The sequence below is a fragment of the Crocodylus porosus genome, unplaced genomic scaffold, assembly GCF_001723895.1.
Source record: "Crocodylus porosus isolate Cpor-Errol unplaced genomic scaffold, CroPor_comp1, whole genome shotgun sequence".
Taxonomy (NCBI): Eukaryota; Metazoa; Chordata; order Crocodylia; family Crocodylidae; genus Crocodylus; species Crocodylus porosus.
In genome coordinates, this window is record NW_017728925.1 from 11,169,087 (window position 1) to 11,181,146 (window position 12,060).

Consider the following 12,060-nt stretch of genomic DNA (forward strand, 5'->3'; position numbering starts at 1 on the left):
TGAGCTTTAGTTAAAGCAGCCCCGCCGCCATTTCTCAGTGTGGGGTCACTGATACAGAAGATGCTGGAGTCTGTTGGAGAGCAGTAATTAGCACACTGCAACAGACTAGATCAGAGGTGGGCAAAATGCGGCCCACCAGGCCCATTCTATCTGGCCTGCAGGGCCCCTAAAAAAATTTAGAAAATTAACATTAATCTGCCCTGGGCTGCCCGTCATAAGACCCACAATGGCTTGCCAAAACTCAGTAAGCGGCCCTCTGCACAAAATAATTGCCCGCCCCTGGACTAGATTATTCGAGCTTGCTGCAACGCACTGTAATTACAGCATGTCCGAGCAGCTTTGCTGCTTGTGTATAGGTGCCCAATAAGTCCCTGAGGACAGGCGAGCAGCAGCATCGCAGAGTCCACACTGGGCAAAGATCAGAGAGATGGTTGAAGAAGCTTCCAAATGGAAGCTCTGTAGAAAATACTCTCTGTGTTACTATTACTGACCACATATAACAGCCATGTATGACATTCTACAAACTCAAAGTATGTTGAGATAAATGTAGATGACCCCATTAGACTTCTCATCCTAGTACAATAATTTGAAAAAGCTGGCACAGAGGCAGGTGGTTACCTTACTATGGGACTACATGCAGGTGCATTAAGTACTAGACTGGGTTGAAACCAGAGCACTCCATTCTGGATCAAGCCCCAGACTTAATTGTGTAAAATTCTTGTTTAAATGGGAAATTATGGGGCCTGATTCTCGCCTATCTGTTCCCTTATTTAGTCATTTTGCCTTGTATAAAACTTGGACACCTAAAGAGATCTGATCTGGCAGTATTTTATGTCCTCTGAGCACAGAGATAAAAACCTACACAAGGAGCAAGGCACAACAAATCAGTCCTAGCCATCTGTCTGCTGAACCTAAGGCACATCACAAGATAAACATCTCTGAACACATACTGTATAAGGAGCATGAACGCATGAGCTATCCGCCAAAAGTAGATAAAAATATACCTCTGATAAAGCTAACAGACTGAGACTACAACCAAATCAAAAAATGGATTCCCTAACTGGCATCCTAAGCAATCAAACAGGCACCTACTTTTCATTAGCAACAATTCCTGACAGAATTTAATTGACCAGATCTAGCAGACAAGCAGGCCAATTTAATCCAGGCAACTAATAAGAATTCTTTCCTCTAGTCTCAGGGAGGAAGCACTTCTGTTTATTTCATGCTTAGACTGTGCTACTGAACTCTCTTCCCAGATGATGTTTTTTGGGTGAAAGTGCCTCAAGCACATATGGGTTTTATGACCTCCTTTAGTGAACGTTCTCCTGCAAGCACTGCTGTCTGATGCTATAATATTTGATGTAAATGGTTCAGTGACTTGACCCAAGCACGTAACCCACTTTTTTTTATGCTTAGTTCATTAGCCAAGCTTGATTGTGTTTAGTAGCTGTGTGTTAAACTCCCATAAAGGAGTTATTTTCCATTGAACTCAGCTGTCATTAGTCACCCATTTTAAATATCAATTTATCGTGAACAACACTAAGTAAAAAATATATACACATAGTAGTTACCGATTTCCTTTCTTGTTTCAGCTCCTGCACATAGCGTGCTAACTCTGCAGTGATCTGACAGGTCATGTTTTCGGAAATGACCTCATGCTGTCCAGCATAGTCATTCATTTCATTTAAAGTGGCTAAGAAGGCTTTACATGATGTGTACCTGCAAAGGATAAAAAAGTACGGTGCTTTTATTCTCGGTTTCCAAGTTTGCATTTTTCCCCGACTAACATTTACTATTGCTAGATGAGGTAGGATGTTCATTAGGAAAAGTTTGTTGGAAGGAAGGAGTCCATTATATCGGTGCCCAAAGCAACAAACTGGAAATTCTCTGAGAAACTGAACTGACTGTAAGTACCAGTTAGGCACTGAGATTTCATAAACCCCATATATTTAAAGTGCCCTGTGTTTCATTAGTATAGAACTTAGGCTTTTTGGGCACCTATACACGTGCAGCAAGGCTGCTCCAACACACTATAATTACCATGCATCAGAGCCACCTCAATTAATCTAGTCTTTTGGTGCATGATAATTACCGAGCTCCAGGAGACTCCAGCATTTCGTGTATCAGTGTCCCTGCACTGAAAAATGGCAGCAAGGGTGCTTTAACTAAAGCTTGTTCGATAAGCTTTAGTTAAAGCGCCCATGTCATCATTTCTATAGTGTAACACTGATACACATGACGCTCTTCAAACCGCTCTAATTGAACCATCTCCTTCCCCACCTCCCACGTCCTGGAGCACATGTATAAAGGCCCTTCCCAGGCTAAAACTGGATCAGAATTTTTTGTCAGCTTCACTTGCCATCTGGAACCCAATCCTGCAATTCAACACACTAAGAATGCCTAAATGCTCAGCATTTGGATAACATGACATATACAATATATACAAATCAATCAGTTACAGCAGGGAATTCTTTGTTATTTGATTCACACTCAAAAATAACTCCTCTATAGTGCCTCTATAAAGAAGCAATATGTTCTCTTTTAGCAAGGGAATAGTCATCGACATTTCGTGAGGCTTTCCTCCATATCCCGTTAGCATCTTCTAGCACCATTATAAGGTTTCTTTTTCATGAGTGAAAGCATTAGTAATACTATGTTCCAGATACTATCAACAAAGGGAAAACAAGTTGCCCTGCAGATGGCAGGAAGGCAGAGCATGCTGCTGGCATGCACCTACCTCACTGAACCAATACAGCTGCACTTAAATACCCCAAAACAGCTTGGTGTGCTATCCAATCAAAGGAAGAGCAGTTAAAAAGAGATACACTTTGATACTACAATTCCTACTAATGTTAGATTACAATAGCTTCAGTGCTAGATGCCCTGACATTAAAAGCAGCACTTGAAGGGGAAACGAGGCAATGGAAAGAATAGGGAAAAAATGAAAAAGATAGGAAGGAGATGTAGAGACAAGATGAAGAACAGCACATATGTGTATTTGCATGTGCATGTGTTAGTACCAGAGCCGGTGGGTATGTGTGTACCAGTGCATATAATAGAAGAGCGGGAGAAAAGGAGGCAACAAGAGCAGAGGGGCACAAATGTAATTGTAAGGGACATTAGGGAGCAAAAGAATACAAATGAATTATGCAAGAAAATAAACCAAATTATATCCCAGCAGAAACAGCCACATTTATCAGTCACTGTCAAGCAGAACTGCATCCAGAACATACAACTCCAGAAGCAATAAGGGAGACTCAAAATTACTGACCTTACGTTAGAAAATTAAATTTAAAAGTGTACAGATCTATCTGTATATACAGATATAGACATTCTGCTGGGGGTCTGGGTGACATGACAAACTATCTGACCTTTATCCAGAATTACTATGGAATAAATTTAATTGAATCAGGCCCATAAGAAAACAGATCTACCTCCCTCACTGCTTCATAAACACTCTCTGGATCCTGAATTTGATTGGGATTTCAAAGAAAATGAAAGGAAGCAGGCATCCGGTACCTGCACCATCGAATAGAAGCGGAGTGACAGATTTAAATCCCTTTGAAAAGCTGAACCTTAATATTTAGCTATATGCAACATGCAAGTCTTCTCTGTTGTCAGGGCTTCTACGGTCTTCTACAACACTTGCTGCTTCACATGTATGCAGTCCTCATTGAGAATATTAGCATATTCCTCTCCTCCCCTCCACCTGGACAAATCCCCACCTACAGGTTGATAATGTACGTACTTGTATTCCTCCTCTTCTTTGGAGTTCTTTTTGGGTTGATATTTCTTAGAAAGATTCCTAAAAATTAAAAATGAAGCAAGTAAATAATTACCATTGGATAGTCTCCACATGCCCCCCAGGGACTGGATACATTATTATTGCTGTTGATCTATACCTGGTACTGCCTTGCACTCCAAAGCCAGCCCCCACCATGCACTGCAGTCTACAAACAAGGCAGTCTGTGCCCCTGAACAGTTTATAATTTAAGACTATACTCAACAGGTGGCTTCAATTCTACACACTCTTACTGGCTATCAAAATTATCCACTATTGTCTCAAATCTTGCTATGCTATTTAACAGCTTGTGTCTGCAATAGAGAAATCAAAGGTGATTTAGAACATGTCTAACTGCTACTACTGCAGCTCTGACTTTGAAAACAGGAACTACTAATCCCTAGCTACTGGCAAATTTAGGATTTAATGAACATGCACTGTATGCCAAACATTCAGTGCAGCTTGTCAGTGCCTAGCACTTGGATCTGTGGTCCTCTTCTCCATCTAACAAGGATATCTGTCCCCTCTCACTGTAGGGCATGGCTCACAGATCACCTTCTCAATATGCACACTGGATAGCTGAATAGACTTTACACAATATTTCTAAGGGCTCCAATGCTGAACTGTAGACAAAGTATAGTCTCAAAATTTAGTTTATGCAGGAACCATTCATGTAGCAATTATTCCAAGGTGAGCAGCTTTGGTTGCTACAATAAACAACTCTCTATTCTGCATTCTCCGTGGTACTCATTTCCTTGCTTATTAATTTTCTCATTCCCCATTTCCCCTTGTGCAGAGGCAGCTTTCTTATTTAAGCAAATTTCATTATTTTCATTCAACCTGAATGAATGAAAATTTACATCTCCATTTTTTCTTTTCTTGACACTGATTTAAGGGCAGAGTTGAGCTGTAACCAAGGAAACTTATCAGAATCTGTTCAACTTCTGTAAACTTATACAAAGGAAAATCCCCTAAGCCAAGGAGAAAAGCGCAGAATGAATTGTCACCATCAGTATGCAAAGGTCACTTGATGAAGGACACTGATTTCAGTACTGTACTTTATGACAAGACATCTTTATCCTTCATGGAAAATTGCCTTCAATTCCAAATTCTGATCCATGGTAGGCCATCAGCGTTAATCAGAAACCTCCAGTAACTTAAATAGCCCTTAAAAAGTGATTGCCTGATATGGTCCTGATTTCAGTTGGCTTGCAATGCTAAAGCCAAGAATATTTGCCTCTATTATTCATCCTGGAGCTTTTATACACACAAAGTTTACAGTAAAAGGTCAGTGAGGCAAATTCTGCCCTCACTCATCTCTCTCTCAACCCATTAAAACCAATGGGGTTACTAAGTATCAATGCCAATGCAATTCTGAGCAGAGTTTGACAAACTGAATGTGTGCGTCTCCAAAGACAGAAGTATCAAGCTAAACGCTCATTTTCACCTACATCCCCCACTCCCTTTTAACCATAATTCTTCGCCCCTCCCTCTTCTTCATCTGGAAGAAATCACATCAGCAGCTGCCTCTCTACAGCTGATTTCAAAGGTCTGCTGCTTGGATGGACAGCTAAGCCAAGCCTGCTTATCCCCTGGGGAGCTAACACATCATATTCAAGACATTCCACCTGACTGTTTCGATAATGCTGTTAAGGCCAAAAATGTAAGGGTATCTTAATGTAGTGTTGCCCCTGGGCTTATTTGCCCTGCTGAGAAGCAGTGTTTATTTGCCCAAATGCAATCCCTTCCTAACACAGCTGTGTTACTGCTTCCAGTTTCAAAACCAGCTCACAGGATCTGTGTTGGGCTGCTCTGATTAGAAGCTTTGGCAGTACATCCATAAAAAAAAGGCTCCCAGTGAAGTTACCAGGAGTTTCAGGAGATCCTCAGGAAATATCCTGGTTCTGTGTTACTCATTGCTCTTTCTAAACCAGTCTCACTCATGAAATTGCCCTGACAAATTTTCCTCTCCAAGGCACCACATCCAAATGACACACAGCTTACACCTTGTTGCTGGCAGAAAGACAACCAAGGCACTATCTGTTCACACAGGACAATGAAATTCAAAAACGAGCAAGGTCATTTTACACTTTATTGACAATATCTATGTCTGAAGGATAAAACAAATTACAACAGGCATATCGATTACAAGACTACTGGTATATCTTATGGCAGGCCTGGCGATGAAAATTTTCCACCTCTGCAAGATTATGTTTTAATGGTTATAAATGATATGATAGTGGCACTGGCCATGCCTCTGTCCTTGGGGCTGAAGATGCTGCATTAAGCCACCTGTATTTCTTCCTGAGGACTCCCAGGGCAGACATGCTGGAACAATAATTCACACACTCTTTCAGAGGATTCAGCCTGCTGTCTGCTTAATGCTAAGCCTGCTCTCCACCTGCCAGCACAGAAAAGCAAGACTATGAACTTGCTCTCCCCTTTCCTTTTGGATACCTAACAACTTAGGAGTGGCAGGAGGGAGCAAGGACTGTGCTCCCAAATGTGGTTCTGGTCAGACCTTGCACAGGGATGTATAAAGAGACAGATCATCTTCTGGTCTTCCTTATCCCTTGCACCTCCTCACTGGAACAATCCAAAACCTGTTTCATAACTAGCATCTAGTCTATTCTGTCCTCTGATTTTCCCAAAAACAGGATACTCTGAAACAGTGAACTGCCCCCACCCCCCAGGTGAGCTTGTTCATGAAACGGTGGCAGTTTAAATCAGAGCTCATCACTGCTGCAAAAAATGCAGAAAGCTGGTAGGCATGTCAAAAGGTGCTTTTTCTGATGCCACTGGGATCCTGTGGGAATCCCTGCCATCTTGCTCATTTTTATGGCTTCAATTCTTCCAACACAAATGAAAAACAAGTAAGAAAAATGTGCACAAAAGGCTAAATGAACTAAAAGATAGTTTTCACAAGCACAAAAATCCATCGTCTCCAAGAAAGGCCAACCCTCCCCTCCACCCCACATTAGCTAATTAATCCTGACATCTCCAGTTATCACCATCTTGTGGTTGTGCAGAAAACCTTAAGGCTGTGTGAAAATCACTGAGCAGAGCGTGTTTCTACATACAAAGGATTAAGAGGCATATGACAAGGATTAGCACTTGGATTAAATAAATGTGCATTGTTATTTACCATGTATTGTATAGGCAAGGTAGTTTGAGGGCCGTCTTGCAATGGAACTGTAACCACAGCTCTAATAAAATCAGTGAGAGTATTCTTCCTCACCTAACCTCAGGCCCCGCAAGGTGTTGAGTACTTCAGCTCTTGCTAGGGCAGGGGTGGGCAAAATGGCTGACCCAGCCAGCTGCCAGACTCCATTTCCCAGCAGCTCCTGTCCCCATGGCTGGGGCGGGTCTCCATGGTGACCCCGCCCTAGTTGGCTGTGAAAGCTCAAGGCTGGGGTTGCCATGGAGACCAGCCCAACTGTGCTGGCAGGGCACACAGCAGGGCAAGGTAAGGGGCTGCTCCAGAGCCGATGGGATCTTGCGATGGGGCAGCTTGCTCCAGGGCAGAGCTGTAATCTGTAGCCTGCATGCTCTGGGCAGGGGTGTGAGGGCAGGGGATCGCAGCTCTGCCTCTGCTCCAGACCAGGCTATCACCTGTGCAAGGAGCTGGGACAGAGCTGCATTCTCCTGCCTGCACACCCCTGCCTGGAGCCTGCAGGCTACAGACTGTTGCTCCGCACAAGTTCTGGAGCAAGCTGGCCCCACTGCAAGATCCCAGCGGTTCGGAAGCAGCCCCTTGTCCTGCTCTGCTGAGCGCCCTGCCAGCACATTGAAGCTCGTCTTCACGGTGGTCCCTGCCTTGCACTTTCACACACGGCTGCAGCTGGGGTCTCCGTGAAGACCAGCCCCAGCTATGTGCGGGGAAGCCGGGAAATGGAGTCCACTACTCACTGGACCTGGCCAGTGGGCCAGACTTTTCCCATCCATCCCTGTGCTAGGTCAATAACACTCCTCCTGAACTTCATTTATGTAAATGCTCGGCTGGACAGAGGCCAGAGTGCCCAGTACTTTTCAGAACTGAGCCTTACTACCATTTGCATCATAAAAATACACATCACTGTGAAGTGTGAAGCTTTCCTCGACTCACTAGTTCCAAGCAGTGATGAAACATGCAACTAGGTAATAGATATTAAGGCTGGTGAAAGCTGATAGGTCTCAGTTTAGTATGAACTTTAGATGTGCTCCTCTGCAGACCTGTGCAACTGATGGTCTAATTTTAACTTGCATCACGTTGCATCTCTTCACATCCTGTGTTTCTCTGCTTCTTCAGCTGCTGCTTCCTTCGCTCTCCTATTTCCATTTATTTCATGGTTTCCCAACTCACGATCTATCAGCCATCTATTGCTTTTCATTCTCAAATTATAGTACCTTAGATGCTCTTTCAAATCTGTTTCTCTCAGGGGTATCTAACCATTTTGCATTCAACTAAGCTCATCTCTGGCACTGGGACACCTTGGCTATTTCATGCTCCAAGTCTGGTGCTTTTTTAAATAAAATCAGGTTGCAGAGGTATGAATTCCCTTATCAAACCACTCAACCTAGCAGCGCCCAAATGAAGTTAAAAACACAATACAGAAAGAAACCTGATATTGGATCAATTCCTTTTCACATATTTTCCTACAGTCCTGGTTTAACAAATTTAAGACAGAAATAACTTACAGTAACAAGAGAAGCATTAGATGGAATTTGACAGGCAAGAATATGGGTCTAAAAATCAGGGAGTGTTATATGGAAAATACCCGAGCGTCTCTAAGCCATGCATCACTTAAGCAAGGCAAACAGTGCACAGACCTTGTCCTGCTATTCTGCACATGAGCATATTTCACCATGTATAATCAGACACAACTGAAGTAGCCTATGAGGCAATTCAAGATGCTGACCTCATTTGACAAACAAGAGACACATCTGAAGAATTATAAATAGGAAGTAAAGAAAAATATATCTGAACAACAGTTAACCACATTCATATGGGTGATCAGTTTGAGGCTTGGAGAATAGCTTCAGGTGGTAAAAATAGCATTGGAGTGTTACGAATAAAGAAGTCCTGAGGCATGACAGGAAATGCAGCTATCACCCATGAAACTGAAGCAGTTGGGCATTTTTTTTTCTCACATTTGCAAAATGGAAACCCACTGATCAGAATCCACCTCCAGATTCTCTCTGTTAGCATGCAGATAGCTATAAGGAAGGACAGGCGATGATGACACGCAGTGATATCCCGCTGCCCTTTCACATTAAATGGATGCAATACAAATGAAAAAGGTTTGTCACAAACTTCTACTTTATGAAAAGCAGATGCAGCTTGAGGAGAGGTGAGAACAGCCAGAGCTGTATTATCTCAGCTTTTGACAGACCAATTCCATTATATTTTCTTTTGTACCTAGCTAGCTTCTAATATGGCTTCCAGTACCAGGGTATCTGAGTTTCTCCCAGCAGTTACTGCATTTCCCCTTACAATGGCCCAGGGAAATGCAGCAAGTACTATCCCCATTTTACAACTGAGGAACAGAAAAACAAGAGTGATTAAGTGCTTTGCTTAAGGTCTGGCTGGAAAGTAATGGCAGAGTTAAAAATTGAACTCAGATTCCCTGAACCCCCCAGGGAGTACCTTTACCTCAAGAGTGTATCTACAATCTTTAAACACTTATTATTCCTATTCCTTAAATATTATCTTCAGATTAAAACTTCATCCTAAGGAATTCAATTGACGATTGGTTTCAATGGGTACCTGTACACGTGGCATACCTCTGCTCCAACACGTGCTAATTAGCACACATCGGAGCAGACTTGATTAATCGAGTCTGCTGCAAGTCTGCTGGAGCGTGCCAACAGCGTGCTCCAGCAGCCTTCGCGTCACATATATTCAGCACCCCCATTTCAAAATGGTGACGGGAGCACTTTAACTAAAGCTCACTGAACGAGTTTTAGTTAAAGCGCCCCTGCTGCCATTTTGAAGCACGGGATGCTGAATACACATGACACTGTGGGCTCTTTAATTAAAGTGGCCTTTCATCTTCCAACTCACTCTGCCTGTTTGATCAAGTCTTTTCAGCTCCTCAGGATCTTGATAGTTCATCTCTGCATACCTAACCCCTTATTTCCTCCTTATCTATATAACAGAACCCTATAGGGAATCTCAAAAGGGAGAGAACATCCTTCTCCAAAAGCAGAAATACAAGATAGTCAAAAACACAGAGCTTTACCAAGATGTCAGCTCACTGTACAGTGATAGGTCCTCCTATATGTCACATGCAAATAGTCAGCAAAAACACCACAACCCCCGCAAGCCCTTACAACGTTTTGAGGTGTAGAAAGTGGCCAAAACCAGAATCTCAACATATATCCCATTGAATTTTGGAGGTTGGGAAAGAGTTTGAATTTGAATCTCCCAGTTTTAGTATGGACTTTAAACAGACAGCCTTACTTTCTGGTTCCAGTTCATGTGTAGTTGCATATTTAACTAGAAGGGCAGTCTCTCGTAAGAATCTGATCAAGAAAGTGGGAACATCGCACAAGAATTTCCAAAAGTTCAACATTCAGAGTGAGCTTATGATATCTCTGACCTTTAAGGTGAAAAGCCATGAGAAGAATTAGCAAGGTTTTAAAGCTCTCAAACTCGAATAGTAGCCTCGGTTCAGGTCTCAGTGATTAACTTTGAAACTCTGAGCATGGATCATGTTGTGTTCTGTGTCTGTACAGCACCTAGCATACCAGGGACCCAGTCTCTTAAGGGGAATCCTAGGCACAACAGTAATGCAAATTAATATGACAGCAAACAGGCTCAACTCCCAAAGTTTGCACACCCTTTCCTTCACCCATTTTTACTTTCAGTTAAAGTCTCATCAAAATCCATGAAACGTGGACCACAAGTGACAAGTAAACAAGGGATACAATTTTGTCACCAAGGCAGCACATGATTATTACAAAGCTCACAGCCTAATGTTTTGCAAACAGCAGTAATAAAAGAACAATGTCTTAAATTAACCTAGGCTTTCTATGGTTAAAGTGGCTCAACTGTTTTGCCTTAAAAACTGGATTCTTATAAACCTAATAAATTAGCAACTAAGGAAGAGGGGCAAACTACATCTGTATGAAGTTAAACAGATACCATTCAAAACCATTCATTAGTCTGGCTAACTGCCCCCACCATATTACCCAAATCCTTCTAAAATGAAAATGTCCACTTACCTAAGTTGCTTTGCATAGCTGATTTCAATCTCCGTTCTTTCTTTTACAAACTTGATGTATTTTTCCAGAACATCAATTCCCCATTGTGTGTGTTTTTCTAAGTTGTCAAACTGATCCTGCAGTGAATCAAATAGATAGTTTAATCTCACTGAGGTTGGAGATAACTTAAAACAACAATGCTCAAAAGGATGCATTACTGCAGATAAAGTATTGCTAATATTTTCCATGAGTGCACTTATGCGTATTTTTTTGCAGCCAGGTTTTTATCAACCTAACCAAGTCTAGTTCAGTGAAGGGCCAGGACTGTAATACTCTTAAGTGCTGCTTTATGCATCATTTTCGCACAGGCTCGGAAAGTTTCATTTGTCACGTGGAAAACAGTTTGCTAGAACAAAGAGGTGCACGGGCAGAGGTGTACACATATTCTACTGTCAAAGCAGATGCGTTTTATAGAACATCTTTCTACAGACGAGAGTTGTCTTCCCACACAATCTCGCATTGTTTTATAAAACAGAAAACAAGCTAAACAAATGCTAGCACAAAAAATGACTTTAGCTATGTTTATAGTAAATCTTCTTGCATATATCCATTGATATACATATGCTCCTTTCATCTTTAAATAGCGCCGCCCTAAAAATTGCACATGTGTTTTCAATAAACTCTTCTACATCTAAGAGCATTCCAAAAGTCAGTTTGGGCTTTCCAGATGCCAAAAGGGATTACAAAACGCTGAATTCAGATTAATTATCAAAACATTACAATACGAAGTTCTTACCAGTTTCTAAAAAGCTAATGCAAAATTGTCTTAGCTTTTCAACTTCTAACTTTCAGTTTCAATGCTGTCACTATCAAATTTCATCCCACTATCTAAAAGGATACAGAAGGCTAAGTTTCCTAAACCTGGTCTTCTGAAAATGAGATTCACAGTCCAGAATCGGAGACAAGTCTCCCATTTTATAGATGCTTAGCTGTCCTAAATTATTATAGTTTCATAGTTTCTAGGGTCGGAAGGGACCTGAGTAGATCACCTAGTCCGATCCCCTGCCATAGCAGGAAAGAGTACTGGGGTCAAA

The 12,060-nt window shown here is 41.9% G+C and overlaps 1 protein-coding gene across 12 annotated transcripts in view; it reads right to left on the minus strand.

Moving 5' to 3' along the window:
- Positions 1-12,060, minus strand: part of FNBP1 (formin binding protein 1) — a 113,599-nt gene that overhangs the window by 75,605 nt on the left and 25,934 nt on the right. For all 12 annotated transcript variants that reach the window (XM_019540786.1, XM_019540790.1, XM_019540787.1 and 9 more), the window contains exons 2-4: positions 10,988-11,103; positions 3,749-3,805; positions 1,572-1,719 (exon numbers count right to left, since the gene is read on the minus strand). In XM_019540786.1, the coding sequence (XP_019396331.1) occupies positions 1,572-1,719; positions 3,749-3,805; positions 10,988-11,103 (321 nt within the window). The remainder of the gene's footprint in view (positions 1-1,571; positions 1,720-3,748; positions 3,806-10,987; positions 11,104-12,060) is intronic.